This window comes from Anguilla rostrata, chromosome 10, assembly GCF_018555375.3.
Source record: "Anguilla rostrata isolate EN2019 chromosome 10, ASM1855537v3, whole genome shotgun sequence".
NCBI classification, from domain to species: Eukaryota; Metazoa; Chordata; class Actinopteri; order Anguilliformes; family Anguillidae; genus Anguilla; species Anguilla rostrata.
Window position 1 is genome coordinate 24,122,848 of NC_057942.1, and position 17,562 is coordinate 24,140,409.

The following is a 17,562-nucleotide window of genomic DNA, read 5'->3' on the forward strand; positions in this document are numbered from 1 at the left end:
CATAGTTTCCTGCAGTAGTATTAAATATCCATCTCTGTAATTGGTTACAGTAGTATTGAATAACCTCCTGTAGTGTCCAGTGGGGTACAGTATTATGTAGCCTTCTCTGGGGCACAGTTGAACATATAAGTATACAGTATACCCATAAAGGTACCTCTGAAGTTGTGTGTTTTCAGTGCATTTGCATTTGATGTGGTAGGGGTAAGTGAGTATAGGCTAAGGACAACCCTGTATTAGTAGAGTGTATTGTGTGTGTGTAGGCTGAGGTAAGTAAAAAGTATGGCTCTGTGTTCATTCATTATTAATTTAATACATTTTCTCTTTCATCATCTGCGCTGTAGCAGTCCAGCAGCGATAACTATTTTGACAAAGAGCTCATGAAGAGGACTTTAGGCAAACCAACATATGCCTTCGAGGCCAGACAATATGTTGTAAGTGTGTGTGTATTTTTTGTGTGTGTGTGTGTGTGTGTGCGTTTGTGTGTGTATCTCTATGTTTTTGTGTATGTGTTTCTGTTTCTGTGTGTATGTGTGTTTTTGTTTCTGTGGGTACATGTCTAAGTGTGTGTGTGTGTGTGTGTGTGTGTATACATGTGTGCATGTGCTTCAGTTTTTGTGTGTTTGTATAAGTGCGTACATATGTGTATATGTTTTTTTTTTGTATGTGTAGCAATATTCTATGTATGTATGTATTGTGTGTGTATGTATATATATATATATATATATATGTATGTATGTATGTATGTATGTATATATGTGTGTATTTATGTGCAGTGCCCATCGTAAGTACTGGGAAAGTGAAGTTGGTTTGCATGCCCAGTATTATTTACATTTTTAAGATTAACACTGAATATTTCATACTTTTTATTTCCAAGTGCTAATTAGATCCAGTGGCAGTGTACGAAGATAATAAGAATTTGTACAATTTTTGAAAGGTAGCTCCAAAACTTTGTTCTACTCCCTTTGTTTTGTAGATGACATAAATTATAAATGAGTTACAGTATGAATGGATGAATTAAGTGAAACACGTCTGGATCTTATGAATTCACATCAAGTGGAAAATCATTGAGCAAGGATTTATTCAGCTCAGAAACATTGAATAGCACACTACTACAGCAACAAAGCCATTGCAAAGCATTTCAAATGAATAAACAAAGGGTTTGGTTATGTCAATGAAATGTGCAAAAGAATGTGCAGTGGAGAATATACTTCAGCAGGCTGTAAATAAGCCCAAGTTAACTTGTTCCAATGTGACCTGAAATGGTGGATTGGATAAAATGGGTCCTGTTATTTTAAAATGGCAAAATATGCATTTCTAGAACTAGCCAGAAATGAAATGGCACATCCTGTACTTGCTCTGCATAAATTCATTATTTTTATCACACACCCCAACTGCTTAAGCACAGAGCAGAAATAAAAAGTTGCAGTAATTATAATGGAGTAATTATAATGGGTTCTGTTTGTATGTGTGTAATTATGCATGTGTATTCCTTTATGTGTGTGTGAGAGAGGGAGAGAGTGAGTGTGTGTGAGTAATGTGCTAATGTGGTTTTATGTCTGTGCCATATGTATGCACTTGTTTTTGTGAGTATGCATGTGTGTCAGTGTGCATATGTCTATATGTATGTATGCATTTGTGTTTTTTTTGTATTTATGTTCATGTTTCTGGGTGTGTCTGTGAGACACACATAAGCATATGTGTGTGAGTGTGAGAATGTGTGTTTGTTACTGTGTGTATTTTTCTGTGTGTTTGTTTGTGTGCGCACGTGTCTGTCTGTCCCAGGTTTTCTGTATGTGTTTGTATTTATGTGTGTATGTGTTGATTGGTTGACTAGAGATATAGATGTGCCACACAGACACTATCCTCAGGCAAAGATGGTAGAGGTGTCCAAATCTCTGCTACTGTATGTGGACGGCTCCACCCGGCTGATCTCAGATCAGTGCACTCTGTCCTTCCATTCAGAGCACTTTAATGGTTTTCTGCTCTGAAATTGTGTCATTCCATGGTTTTGCATTGATTTTTTATTCTATCTCTACCTTTTCTGAGAAAAAATATTTAAGAAACCATTTATAATAACAATATCAAACAGTGAATAGTTGCATATAGTTGTATGCTTTGGTGTATATATTACCAGAAGAGAAGCTCAGTTTTTAACTTAAAATGACATCTGTCAGATGGGGCTAGTGTCTTGGGCTACAGCCACTGCCATAGCTTTTGGTCAAATTAGCTGACAGATCACATGATCACACAGTCTTTTCTGGAGTCCCCTATGCTTTTGTGGCTGAGCTGATGATCACTGTAACATGCCCATAGTCTAGATATCTTCTCCTTATTCACATAGTAAGGGGTTCATGTACAAAGTGTCGCAGGTACAGAGGCAGAGAGGTAAATGTGGTGGGGGGTGGTGGTAGGGACAGGGGTCAGATTCACAAAAAATGTTGTCCAATTCAGCTGGATCTATCTTTGTGCTGGTGACACTTTGGAATGCTGAGAAACTGAGTTCTCCTGTCTAGCTCTGCCTGTCCCTGTCCCATCAATTCCGAGTCATCTGGGACCAACAGCCTTTCTTCTGGCCTGTTCGTTTGTTGGTGACTAGTGCTATGTTGTATGTGAATCTTGTGTATAGGAGCTCCTGGAGGCCCCAGAGCTGGGACAGAGACCCCTTCTCATCCGATTCATATGTTTGTGGAGCTGGGGCACAATAATTGCAATTAATCAACTAATGCATAAGTGGAACAAACATTTTGGCGAGATCTTAAGCCCTTCATACAAGCCCTCGAGTGGCCATGATGCCGGATTTCTCAACTCAGACATTCAATGCTCCTGCAATCAAACTATGAGATGAAACAACAAACTCTGTGTCCTAGCTTTATTAGTAGACAGTACACGACAGACTTTCTAAGCGCTACCACAGTGGCGTAGGTCATCCATATAACAAGCACCCTCTCCCTGTAGTCTCATCTGCTACTACACCCCCCAAGCATGACACACTGGACAATAGCGTCTATCTGGGCATTCATAAAAAATATTATTTTACTTCCAAAAATTCGTATTTTGTCATAGCAACAAGATAAACCCAACAATAGCCCCATATTGCCAATACAGCAGTGAAAAACGCTGCTCACTGAAAAACGAAATAAACAAGACAATTTTTCTGGAATTATACTATGTCATTCTGCTATGAATATCTGTGACTAATGTGGAATAAATATACTATCTTACCATTAGTTTCACATGTAAACAGGTCCCTTTCAAAATTCAGTGGTCACTTATGAGCAGTGCGCACAAAATGCCCAAAGCAAGTTCAGCCAGCAAACTCAAAATTGCAGCCGAAAAATTGGTCGGCCCCATTGAATGCATCCAATTGCATACACACAACATTCTGCTCTTACCCGTAAAATCACAGGCACACAATACCAATTTTTAAACCTTTTTGAAACCAACATTCAGTCCTCTCAGTGCCGCTGCTTGCCTTCTCGGCTTTGCGTGCTTCACTTGCTGCTGTTCAGAATTGCGCTCCTCAAAAAATTGCTGCTCTTCCAATCGCTGCTCAAAATATTACTGCTCTAACAATCGCTGCCCAAATAATTATTGTTGTAACAATTGCTGCTGAAAGAATTACTGCTCTAAAAATCGCTGCTTAAATGGGTATAGGCTATAGCCTACCTGCTGGATAGTTAGAGCTGTGTTTCCTGCATGCTCCGTGACATTTGATGACGCCAACTTTTGTGTTGTGAGTATTGTACCATATCGGACCTGTGTTTTGTAGTTGTTCCAATGACCTTCAATATGCACTTATTGTAAGCCACTTTGGATAAAAGCGTCTGCCAAATACATGTAAATAAATGTAAATGTAATGTGTCGTCCGGCTACCGTTGTTGAACTTCTAACTCGGTTGTACCTGCCATATGACTGTAAAGAGAGCGTTATTTAAGCATTTGGTTTTAATGAAACCCTGTGTAACCCATGCATTTCTTATCGTCCTTGCTTGGTTGTTGTAAGATTTTTCCAACTGGTTGATAATAGCACCAAAGCATTGCTAGCCAGCAAGGGCTGGCTTGCAAGAAAGAAACTTATTTATTTTCAGTATTAACGTGACCGTTGTTATGGAAGACATGCTCTCCGTCAATTGCCAGTGTATTTTCAACATTAAATGATCAATTCTGTCTGGTATAAAAATAAATGAATAAACAAAATATATAAATACTACGATTTGAACTTGCATTACAATAAAGTCCTGACCAGTGTTTGGGTGTTTAGGTGGTCAGCATTGTTGGCACCGAATGAGTATCTTGTTGCTAACGCTTATATAATCCCTCTGAAGCCTAAACTAATCAATGCGTTCTGCACAATCCGTTTGCGTCCCACTGGGAAAAATTCCAAGAATGGGCCTTGTTTAGTATTTTGGTTTTTTCCATTACCTGTTTGATTCTCCTGCCAGAGATTAATAGCATTTACAGCTGCTAACACGTAAACTGTCTAATATTCGTGATATCATGATCGTATAACTTTGTATCACTGCTGGTAACTGGTTGTTGTTCTTCTGTGGTGAATTGCTTGGATTAGACCAGTTTGTTCCAGAAGTGCGAATACATGATTGTATAGAACACCTCCTGAATGAGAGAAAAAAACATTCCCCTTAATTTTATAGCAATCCAATTCTTGCAATCATCTCTGATTCTTTTGGACTATTCTGCTGTCTTTTGGTTTCTGCATTTTGGGTTACTTTGGAACAAAAGCTGTGATTTGGTGTCTGCTTTCATTTATTTCTTATGTGACTGTTCTTGTCAGTAACCTTTGTTAATTGTTTTAAGGTAGTTGAACCTCGTCTATAGATTAGACATGAATATTTGTTGTAACTTAATAAATTTCTTAATTTTTATTTGTTGTGAGTTGTACATTTTGATAAAGGTTGATCCAAACAGTTTGCTCTGCCTATCAATGAATTTGGCAATTTGATTGATAATTCTTATCTTTGATAATAATTACCAGATTAAATCAAGTAAATATATTTTACTAGCTATATCTATACCAATTGGTCCCATCATCATGTTTTGTCTGAAAAAACAATCTATTTCATTTTATCAACAAAACAATTTTGTTAAATATTTTTTGCCCAAACTAATATAAAAGTAGTACTGATAATTATTTTAACATGTATTTTGCACTCAAAATTAGGAAGTATCGATGAGAGTATTGATAAGTATTGGTATTGATAAGCAGTATCAATACTGGTATTGGTATTGATAAAATCCTAACCATACCCATCCCTAGTTGTAGAGACTAACTAACTAACTAACAGGTGCAGTTTTATCATGACATGGCTTGCCATTGTACCCCTTTCTCTCTTGATTTAAGCGCTTCTTTCATGGTGACTTGACTTGTGACTTGCCTGATCTGAGCAATGACTTGACTTGTCGTGCTTGACGTTTAGCAGTGACTCGACTTGACTTGCTTGAGTCAAAACACAGTGACTTGGGACTTGCTTGAGACTTGAAGGTTAAGACTTGAGACTTGCTTGTGACTTGCACATGTGTGACTTACTCCCACCTCTGGCACAAATGAGCACAAACAAATGCAAAAACCTTTACCCGTCACCCTCATGGGATCTGGGCAAAAACAATAAACTAGAACAACAAAGAAAAAATAAATTAAATTATACCCGGTCGCTTTTCAGCCTTTTTTCGCAGCCTGTACGTGCTCTCTCTCGCCGTCATGGGGATCCCAGTCTCAGGCGCCTACTGTGGAAATCCTGGGCTGATTCATAACACAATCCATGTGTGTGCCTACTTTACCTGTAGGCGTGGTCCTCTAATTGCCCTGAATTCCTCTCGCAAATTGAGCCCTGCCACACTGATGTTCAGTATCTTAAAATGAACTTCATTCCTTTTCTAGAAGTTACAGATTTGGTAATGTGTTCCAGCTTGCCATTTCTTGAAACCATTAGCGTTCCCTGCATTTAAGTGGTGCTGCATTTGGGTATAAGGAAAACTACTTTGACAAATGCTTTGTGGAGTAATTGTGCTTTTGAGCTGAAGGACAATGTCTTCTGGAGTATTTCTGGACATTTTGTTACAGAGATGTTCTTTAAAAGCAAGGTAATTAATAATTTAACTATTTTTACAGCCTGCAATTATGCATTATTTGTGGCTATCTTTATCCTAGATCAATGGAGTGCAAATTGTGCAGCTTTATTTAGATTTTTATTAATCTTGCTTTTGCCACAGTGTACCAAAAACAGAGAAGTAATCTGCGATAATACCAAAGCCTGTATTACCTGTCGGGCTAAATTTGACAATTTTGAGCATATTTATTGTTGCAAAGCTTATTTCCCATTTCGCTAAAGTATTAGTATTACTATTAGTAGCTTATAATTTGTAATGCACATTATTAGTGCTAACAAGGCTCTGCGTTAGATTTTACACCTACATTTTTACACCTAAATCTCACAGCCCTATTTTTTTTTTGAGAAGTTTCCAATCTGCCTCCTGCAGTCGCATTACCATTGTAGGACAACCAAAAAAAAAGAATTCCCTTCCTTTTCTGCTCTCCTCTCTTGTTTTCTCTCTGTCTGAGGACATAAAACACCATATCCCTTTGTAAACTCCCAAATGACCCTGTATCTGTTAATTCTAACATTCCGACCTTATCTACTACTACTACTACTTCCCCTCTTGATCTCCCATGCCAGACGCCCTTAACTGAAGAATCAAAGGCTATTGATGACACCGGGGGGCTTACAATCTATCTACATATGGTAGAGACATAGGAACAGATGTTCGTGCCTGGCGAACCATGCATGAGGTGCGAACTCTCTCACAGCCTGATAGCTTCGGACCACGACAGCTTGGCGCCTGGATAATTGCGCTGCACTCCCACAGAACGCTACTGATGACTAGCGGGCACCCTAGGTATTTCAAGGCCGCTCCATCTACGTAAACGAATGGACAAAAGTAGGTTTAGATTAAAACCCAGTCCTCATTGTTTAGCCCTGACGAAGGCCGTGTGAGGCCGAAACATGTTGGTGTAGTTTTTAAATGTTTCTATATGAACTAGCCCTTCATTAAAGGCTTTTTATTCTAAGAAGAGTGCCTTGGACTTGCTGTACTCATTATGTTGTTGGTTTTTTCCCCTGATTTTTTCCAAAGAGCACCTTCACAATACTTTTTTCGGCTTTTCCCTTTCTAGAAGCACCGAAGCCCTCTTTTTGTTCTTTTGGTCTTCCCGATCGTTCAGAAAACAGCAGATTCTCTGCTGTGCACATAGTTTTCTATCACTATTACAATGTTAGCATGGCCAACGCCTGATCCACTATCTCAGCTTGCGTGCTGGAGGGATATCGGTATGGTCTTCCTGATCATTCAGGAAACAGCAGGTGCTCTGCTGTCCACATAGTTCACCATCACTATCACATTATGCTAGCATGGCCAATGTCTGATCCAGGATAACAGCTTGTGTTCCTCCTCTGAGCTGGAGGGGTATCAGTATGGTCTTCCTGATTTCAAGAAGCAGCAGGTGCTCTACTGTATACATAGTTTTAGTCTTTGTCTATTGGATGATCTTGTCAGGGTTTTGGTGGGTTGGACCCAAGCGCAGAGTGAAAAAAGAGACTCAAAAGGTATATAAAACAAAGACTTATACTTATAACAATAAACAAAACACTCAAACAATAGAAAAAACTTGGAACAAGAAAACAAACGACAAGGACAAAAACAGTGAACAGAAACAGGCAGGCAGAACACAGGCAGGCAGAAACACAAGCAGGTCAGAACACAGGCAGGCAGAAACACAAGCAGAACACACAAGCAAAAATACAAAGACAGAAAGGCATCTAGAAACACAGGCATAAACAAAGTCAGAAACACAAGAAACCAGCACCCCAGTCAGGGAGACAAAGGACTGAAATAGACTCAAAACTGACAAGACACAGGAGGGCACAATTAACAATTAAACCAGGACAGGGTGGGAACAACGAGACACAAGCAGAAACAATAATAAAATAATTGAAAGCAATAATACAGTTATCCAACAGGGGAACGAGCAGGATACAAAACAGAAGTACCGCCATCTGGTGGCCCAACAAGGAAAACGAGAGACAGAAACACAGAACCATGACAGATCTGCTGTTTTGGGGGCTTTCCTGTATTTCTCCTGTTTAGTAGGGGAGATGTATAGTACTCCCTGTTCGATAGGGTAATGCACGCTGGTGCATGCACTAATACCTGAAGCAGATCCATTCATCACCAAACCAAAAAATGTATTTAAGTATTCAAGTAAATATTTTAATAAGTGAGTTGTCCTGACTGAAATTGTCATGAACAATCCGTTTGAGAAATAAATAAGCAAATAGAAAGCAGGGGTAGATATTTACAACAGCCATTTGCAAAACACCACTCCTAATTTAGACTAATGTAACAGTTCATTCTAGATTTAATGATACCTCTTTTATCCAGTAGGAGACAGTATAAGCTTTCCAACGGTGTATCGCATGCCTCATTTTATTTTCTCTAGAAGGGTTCAGACCTGTGCAACCGCTTCAACTTTTGCTTCATCACTGCATTGTGCAGTAAACCATAACATTACACAGTAAAATACAAGCACTCATGACGAAAATTCTAGGGAGAGTTCAGAAAAGGGGGATGCAGTCTAGTCAGGATGCATACGAACATGTACATATTACTGCTTGTATTCAATAATTAACCCCTTCGCGCAAGTCCCCTAGTGGTCGGCCGGCCGGCCGGCGTGCCCAGATTACTGAACTCAGACATTCAGTGCTAGTGCAACCAAAGTACGAGTTAAAAACAGAAATGCGTTGTTTTAGTTTCATAAGTAGACGATACACTACAACTATGCCGAATACGGAGTTTTGCAGTGCCACCATTGTCGCTCTGGTCGTTCATTTAACACGCCGCCCTCCCTGCAGTCTCATCTACAACTACACCCCCCACCCATGACATAATGGACAATATTGTCTATCTTGGTATTCATAAAAATATTCTTTCACCATTAAAAAATCGTATTCTGTCATAGCTACAAGATCAACCCGACAACAGCCGTAAGATATGCCAATACAGCAGTGAAAACGCTGCTCACTGAATAACGAAATAAATGAGAAAAAGTTTTTAAAAATGATACCATGCCATTCTACAGTCAATATCTGGGACTAAATATTGAATAAATATACAACCTTACTGTTGGTTTTACGCGTAGAGATGTACCTTTTGAGACTGAGTGGTCATACATTGTCTTGGAAAATCCCTTTGTGAAATATACGCGCATTTGTGATGCCTGGGTATCTTCCAAAATAGCTGTGTGTAATACCACACATGTTGTTTACGGCGTTGTCGCCCTTTTTAGTACAGACTGGCTTGATTAACAATTCCTTTATTTAGTAGGTGAGAGTATAAGCTTTCTAACAATGTATAACGTCTAATTTTGGAATCGCGTTTTATAGGTCAGCGTAACCGGAAATTTTCTTATCATCACATCCAATTACGCATTCACTCTGTGGTAGCAGTAAAACAAAGACGCTGCTAACGAATTGTTGTCAACTATTTTTAGGAATTTCTTGGAAAATACTATTATTATTGAGGACCTCTGAGCATAGCTAAGCCATATGTTTGCTGATAGACCTAGCTGACATCGTTTTCTGGTGTAAGACAGGAGCGGATAGAACTATATAATTGGTTTCCTGTCTCTGTCTTTATCTACTGAAAACAGATTTCATCATTCCTATGTAAGTATTACGTTATTTTTGAAATTGAGTGTCTTTAAATAGGTTAGTGGTATTATATAATGTGGATATTTCACACTGTAATGTAAGCGTTAGTTAGTAGTGTAATAGTTTTTGTGAAGCATGCAACAGTGATGACGTGAGAGTTGGAGCATTGCCAAAACGTGGTGGACGGTTGAAAATTGTTTTCATGCCGTCCCATCCCCATACAAGGAAAGATACGAGAGTACAGAGTATAGAAATACATACAAGAGTTAATTATTACACATTTAGGTATTGAATCGCATTGTGTGACAATCTTTTTGCATTATTTTTTAACCTGATAGCAATGTTCCATCTTAAAACTTCATAAGGGGCTCATTTATATGCTTTATAATGAACAAAAAGCATTTTATTCATTTTTGGAGAGATTTTGGATATGTTTGTGGACCCCTAGATATTTTACACTGCTGTACTGATGGAAAGCTTGTAATTCCCACTTGAAAAATGATGCAACAGTGAGTTTCTTGTGACAAAACAGTTGATTTGCAGTGAAACACGTGAATATGTTGTGATTTACAGCAATGCATGATTTAGACATTGAGACGCTGGGTGCACTGCTTAGTTTTTGCTTCATAAATCTATAGTAGTTCTACATATCCACCCTTAGATTTTATGAACTTGTGGTCAAGAAGTTTTTGATCCAGCACATGTATACTTTAACCTTCTGTATATATGCAATCTCTCAGTATTTCGTTGCAAACTAAAAAAGTGCAAATTCATTTTTGATTTTTTGTCTAGACAATTGCATTTGCGGAACTTTATTTCTTCCAAAATTATGAATATAAACTAATTAGTATTGTAAATTGTACAATTGTCCTGCTTAATTTAAGACATTTTTCAAGTCTCTGTGGTGTTCACATAAGGCTTTAAATAGGGCACCCCCTAAATGGGCAAGGATTGGCAAGATTTGGCATGTGCGCTAAAGGGTTAATGTTGTGTCATATTTTTGATATTTTTGTATTTGCATTGATCATAAGAGACAACTATTAGCATTTGCAAATAATGTTCAGAACGTATTGGGAGCTAACAGACCTAGGTGTTTGCATACTAGCATTGTTGGCATATATTGGGCAGTGTCAGTGGCTCGTAGTGTAGTGTCTCATAGTGTCCTGCTTTGTTTGAATTCATATCATTCACATTAAAATTAGATGTTTTTCAAGAGGTTCTCTAATGCAGGGATTTCACATGCTGTAGTGTCAGTGTTCATAAGTGGTTCAGTCATGTGTTATGTTTGATGCACAGATTTAACGTGAATCAATGTTTCCTTTTAAAACATTGTAAGAGACAGATTTCTATGCCTTATAATGGACAAAAAGCATTTAATTCATTTTAGAGAGGTTTTGGTTTTTGGCCCTAGATATCTTAGAACCCCATACTAATGAATAGATAGTAGTTCCCATGTGAAAACGATTCAGAAGTAAGATTCATGAGTCAAAACAGCTGATTTGTTGTTAAATATATGTTTATGTTGTGATTTACAGCAAAGTTAAATTTAGGCATTTTGTATAGATTTGGAGATACTAAGGGACACCAGAGTACACTGCTTACCTTTTGCTTCATAGACCTTTAGTAGTTTCGCATATCACCCTTAGATTTTGCACACGTGTGGTCAAGGAGTTTATGATCCAGGAAATGTAGTTTTACTTGTTACATATACATTATCTCTCAGTATTTAATTTCAAACAGTAGGAAAACAACTTCATTTTTGCATTTTCACCAAGATAATCGCCACTTCTGTCATGAACAAGTGTCACAAGTTTGAGACCTTTAAAATTTTGTGAGAAATTCTAATGCAAGATTGAACTTTTTTCACTTGTATTTCAGTCTGTATTGGATTATGTAGTTATGGGTCCCAATATGTCACATAGGAACCATTCATATGAGGTGTTGTATTGCACACGGGGAAACAACAAAGGGTTGGATTAAGTGCCATGTGCTTGCGGTCGCGTGCTTGATGTCCGTCCTCAATATAAGGTTTTCATTGTACCTATAAACATTAGAACAGATTATATAGAATGATTGAAGTGGGGTTAAAAAATGCTACAGTAAAACTGCTTACAAATTGGATAATCCAGTAAACCCAAACCCTTTCTGCCATAAACAAGTGTCAAAAGTTTTAGACCTCTTAAATTTGGGGAAAAAGTCCAATCCAAAATTCCACTTTTTTCCATAGCCCTGTACCAGTTTACATATAAATTTTGGAGTGAGATTATTTGAAAATGCTACAGTACTTTTTAATTTTGTGGAGAAGTTACAATCCAAATTTTCACTTTTTTCAATAAACCTGTATTAGTTTACATAGGCAGTTTGAAGTAGAATTATTTTGAAACACTACAGTAAAATTTCACAGAAATGGGTTAGAATGAAGACTATGAGAAATTCAGTCCAATCCAACTTTTTACTTTTTCCAATTGGCCTTCATTGGATTATACTGAAGGTCTGGATTGGGATTTTTTTTTTTAAATGCTTCAGTAAACATTTTCCAAATCAGGTCAGTGCCTCTTCACGACCTCTTCTGTCATAATCAAGTGTCAAAAGTTTTTACCTAAATTTCAGGGAGAAATTGCAATCCTTTTTCAATAGGCTCATATTACTGTATTGGTTTACACAGACAGTTTGGAGTGCATTTACAAACGGTGGAGCAATATTTTATCCACACCATTTCAAATGTACATTAATTTTTGCTCTCATACACACAATACAATGTTGAGACAATTAGAATTTGGGTATAAAAAAATTGTGTGACACTTAGGTATTGGATCTTTACATATTGCAGCCTTTAAAATAAATGCAAAGTAAACATAGCCTAAATAAAAATATAAATAAAACATTTGTCACAACCAGTATTAGTACCAGTTCCTAATCTTTCTGAACTGAAATATGAATGTGGTCCTGGTGAAACAGTCCTTCTATCAGTATTTACACCACATAATCCATTCACTATAATTCTAACATACACTCTATGGCCAAAAGTATGTCGAAACCTGACATCCAACATCTCATCCAATATTATGGGCATTAGTATGGAGTTTGTCCACCCTTTTCTGCTATAACAACCCCACTCCATTGATCCCAAAGATGTTGGATGGAGTTGAGGTCAGGGCTCCATGCAGGCCAGTCAAGTTCTTCGACATTGTCATTGCTGAAACAGGAAAGGACCTTCCCCAAACAGTTGGGGCAGCACAGATTCATCTGGAATGTGATTGTATGCCATATCATTACGATTTGCCTTCACTGTAACAAAGGGGCTTAATCCAAACCATGGAAAACAGCCCCAGACCTTGGGGTGTCCAGATACTTTTGGTCATGTATTGTAGCTGAAAACTGTGAAGAAAATTTGATTGTAAAAAAATTTTTTTTTATATGCTGGTAATCTGTAATACATTTCTAGTAGTGTTGGGCATTTGGATTGAAATTGGGAATCAATTCCAAAACTGGTTTCTCTTGAAATGCTGTAAATATATTGCTATATTAATTAGGGACTTCACTTGCCATTTACCACAGCCCAAGAATAAGTGAGTTGTGTCAAGTCAGTTCACTCCAATGCTATTATCATCACTATTGATATTATATAATGATAATAAGAAGATAAGAACACTCACTTAGTGGTAATTAGGCTAGCTATAAAGTGTAGCCTAGACCACACATTCCCAAACCTTTGATCGATATAGAATGGAAGGCGTATTTTTTAATGGCTGATACAACTCTAGATAGTCTAGTTCTGTTTCACCATACATGTAACTGCATTTGCTGAAAATAACAAATATTAAAATAGCAGAAGTGTTAGTTAGAAGGCATATTGCCTCACACTTTGTTAATTCAGAAATATACTAAAGTTAACCACAAGAGTGAACCAGCTGCCCACGACCTGGCAGAACATGCACTAGACACCTACATGATGGAATGGCTAAAAGATGGTTAAATATGCTGAGAAAAAGTGTTTTTATTCAGCAGATATCTTAGGCGCAACATATTACATATAGCAAAACATTTTTGTGGTTAGGGGTGCGGTATTTATTCAGTCGGTAAATATTAAGGTAGCGTAGTTATATAGGACGGAGTGTAGCACAGTGGGTAAGGAACTGGGCTTGTAACCGAAAGGTCGCAGGTTCGATTCCCGGGTAGGACACTGCCGTTGTACCCTTGAGCAAGGTACTTAACCGAAATTGCTTCAGTATGTATAAGAGCGTCTGCTAAATGCCTGTAATGTAATATAATAGGCTAGATTAAAGTGACACAGCTGACTGGCTTCACTATACCAGTTGATGAATGCAGTTTTCAAGCAAAGACATGCCAATCTGCAATTTAATTGCAATTTAAATGTATGATACCTATCTGTTGTGATACTATTGTTACATTGCCATTATTTAAGGAATTTGGTTGTTATGAATACGCGTGGTGGCTTTCTTTCTGTGTGTCCGATTGGCTGAAATAGCATCACGTGCTATTTCTATGTATCCTACTGGCTTGAATAGCATCACATGTACTAATGGTTCAACATTTGCCATTGTTGCAATTTACTTTTCATTTCCCATTCATTCTCGGTGGTAATTTTTTCCCAAAAAACATTTGGAAAACTATTTTTAAAAAGTTTTGAACAAGCACACTACTCTGAATCAAGCTGAATATTATGAAGTTGGAAAGGCTTGTCCAGCTTAAAAGCTGTATGAGGAGCAGCGTGCAGAAATTTAGGTGGTAAGGAAATAAGAAGAATAAGAATAAATATAGCCGCAAGCGGCGATTCCGGGGTTCAAGCCAACACTGACCATTAGAAGGTGAAAGCTGCGATGTGCAATAAGAACTAATCAGAATCAGAGTAATTGTAATAGTCAAGTCCATTTATACATACAAGGAATTTGACTTGACACAATGGGCTATATTCTAACGATCTAACCGCATGGTCTAAAGCGCATGGCGCAAGTGCATTTAGGGCGTGTCCAAATCCACTTTTGCTAGTTTAACAGCGGATAATCTGAGCGCAAGGTAAGGCGCGTGGTTCAAAGGGGTTGTACTTAGTCTCTTAATTAATCATAGGTGTGTTTTGGGCATAACATGAAATAAACCAATCAGAGTGTCATCTCCCATTCCCTTTAAAAGCCAGGTGAGCTTGTACCTTGGTGGATTGCTATTATAATGGCGGATTTGCCAAGTAGTAGGAAAGAACGCTTCTTTGCAGAGGATAAATCAGTAACAAGGAACAGACGAGACATATTGGTAATTTTACACTTTATTCATTGAGCAAACAGTCAGGAGCCTCAGTAGCGGGTGGAAAAACCAACGCAACCACGTTGGCTGACCTGCGACAAATCCTGGTTGAGGAATGGAATGCCATCCCACAGCAACGCTTGACCAGGCTGGTGACCAGCATGAGGAAGAGGTGCCAGGCTGTTGTGGCTGCGTATGGTTCTTCCACCCGCTACTGAGGCTCCTGACTGCTCCTGACTGTTTGTTCAATGAATAAAGCATAAAATTACCAATATGTCTTGTTTGTTTCTTGTTACTTGGCACCTTGGCACCTCCCCCTCTTCGTGTCTGTACTTCCCGTTCGCGTCTGCTGTCCTTCCTGGCCCCTCGCTGGTGGAATGACCTTCCCGTGGCGATCAGAACAGCAGAGAATCTGACTACCTTCAAGCGCAGACTAAAGACTCATCTCTTCAGGCTGCACCTCTCCCCACCCCTCCCTAGCCTCTAGTTTAGCTCAATGTACCTAGTTAGGCTAATGCGATCACGTTAGTTTTGTATTTGGCAGGATTTTTTTGTCTGTTTGCTGAACAGGTTACCCTACAGGGTTGGAGTCCTGATCTATGTGGTCACTTCTGGCACTACAATCTTTACTTCACTCTAGTGTGTTTTTCTGCACCTCTGCACCTTGAACTGATGCACTTGTTGTACGTTGCTCTGGATAAGAGCGTCTGCTAAATGCCTGTAATGTAATGTAATGTAATAATATTTATAGAGAGTTCAATCATCCAATCCCCCAAATAACTCAAAACAATAGAGTCAATACCAACAGAAGAATACACTGTTTGACATTGGCAGAGAAATTTGCCACATTTCACTTGGGACTCTACCCACATAATCAGCTGTGCTGCTCATCCCACAAATGCATGATCCCTACAAATGGGGAATCATTGTAAAGGGAAATGAACAGGCTTTCCAATGATGTAAGATACAATGCTAATAATACAGTAACAACAGAGACATGATCGACCAAACACAAATTTCCAAACTTTTTTTGAGGAGTTTATGTTGACAAAATGCCACTTTCCTTCCATTATATATACACTTAATAAACACGACTCTACCATCTTCATCACACCCTTTACCAATAATGGTTATTTTAAGTGTTTTACATGTTAGTATTATTACCTCTTTTGTTTTATTTAAAGCAGAAGAGGAAGCACACACTTTATAGTGGTGGTTTTCCAATCTACTAACATCCTTTCTAAGCAGATGTGTCTCCTGGAACATAGCTAAATCAATCTTATTTCTCGCTAGTAAGTCTAAGCAGGCTGCTCTTTTATTAGGACAGTTAAGGCCCTTCAAGTTGCAACAAAAAATATTCAAACTAGCCATAGGGTTTTAGACCCATAATGTTTACAAGAAAGCAATCTATTTTTACCAAAGGTTGCAAACAGTAAAAGTACAGATTGAAGACACTCACAACTTTAAAGTGAGTCCTGACTTTATATTTGCACACAAAGAAAGAAAAAAAAGAGAAGACCCTATGCTACCCCCCACCTCCATCCCCCTCCCCACATACACACCTTCCCTACATCCCAACCAGTTACCCTCCCTCCCTCCCACTTGCCCTCCCCCCCATCCCCCCCGTCCCCAACACCCTACTTTATCCTTGCAGGGTTGAAGCATAGCGGCGATAAGATAACCACTCCTGACAGATCCTATACTTTTCATATTGGACTTATTCAAATATACATTTATACTTATGTTAATTCAAGGTCAAAAAATTAACAAGATGTGTAGAAATAGGATAGAAGAACAATAAGAATAAGTAAACAAAATAGATAAATATACTACATTATGAAAAAGGAGAAAAATAATACATGAACACAAATTATTAACATAACATAACATAGTTAACGAAGAGAATGAAATAAAATGAAAACACAACCTTGCCTTAGACAATTGCTTGATCCTTCCAAGTTCGCTCCAAAGAATTGCCATTAATAAACATTTAAGGAGCTATTAGTCCATTCTAAGGTTTATAAGTCCACATGTAGTGTTCATCATTAGGCTACACCATCAAATTATTCACTCCATGGAATATATCACTCCTGTGATCACTCAGTTTCTTCGTCCAGGTTGGATTTGATATTTTTCCCATAGAATTCCGGGGCTTCTTCTAAAGAGGGAAAGGTGAGTGTCTTGTCCTGAAACGTCAGGATCAGCTTGGCCGGGTTGATAAATCCATTTCTTATGCTCAATTTTCGCAGGTTCAATCTCAGCTCCTTGAACTCGTCTCTCTGTTTCCTGGTATCTGCATTCAAGTCTGGATTCTTTTGCCCCTGTACATCAAAGGCGCATGTCTTGCTGCTAAACGAATAATTGTCATTTTCAGCTCAGAGCTTTATAGTCGCACAATCATACAGCGAGAGGTCTTGTGTGGTGGGCCAGTACAGTGAGCAGTAACTGCTGGTGGTATGGGCCCCAATTTCACCTTCCCAAGCAGCTCACAGAGAAAGTTTTAATAAAGTTAGTTGGGTTATCCGCCTCAATGTTGTTCTCCAGACCCAGAACTCGGATGTTACATTTACGGGAGTGGTTCA

General features: G+C 38.4%; 1 protein-coding gene across 12 annotated transcripts in view; it reads left to right on the forward strand.

The window, feature by feature from the left end:
- Positions 1–17,562, forward strand: part of LOC135233742 (formin-binding protein 1-like) — a 179,583-nt gene that overhangs the window by 141,748 nt on the left and 20,273 nt on the right. Inside the window, exon 12 of one of the 12 annotated variants that reach the window (XM_064297582.1) lies at positions 342–4,880. The exons of the other annotated variants lie outside the window; for them this stretch is intronic. Coding sequence (XP_064153652.1) covers positions 342–560 — 219 coding nt within the window. The 3' untranslated portion in view covers positions 561–4,880. Of the gene's footprint in view, positions 1–341; positions 4,881–17,562 lie in introns of those variants that run through there. 12 annotated transcript variants of the gene reach the window in all.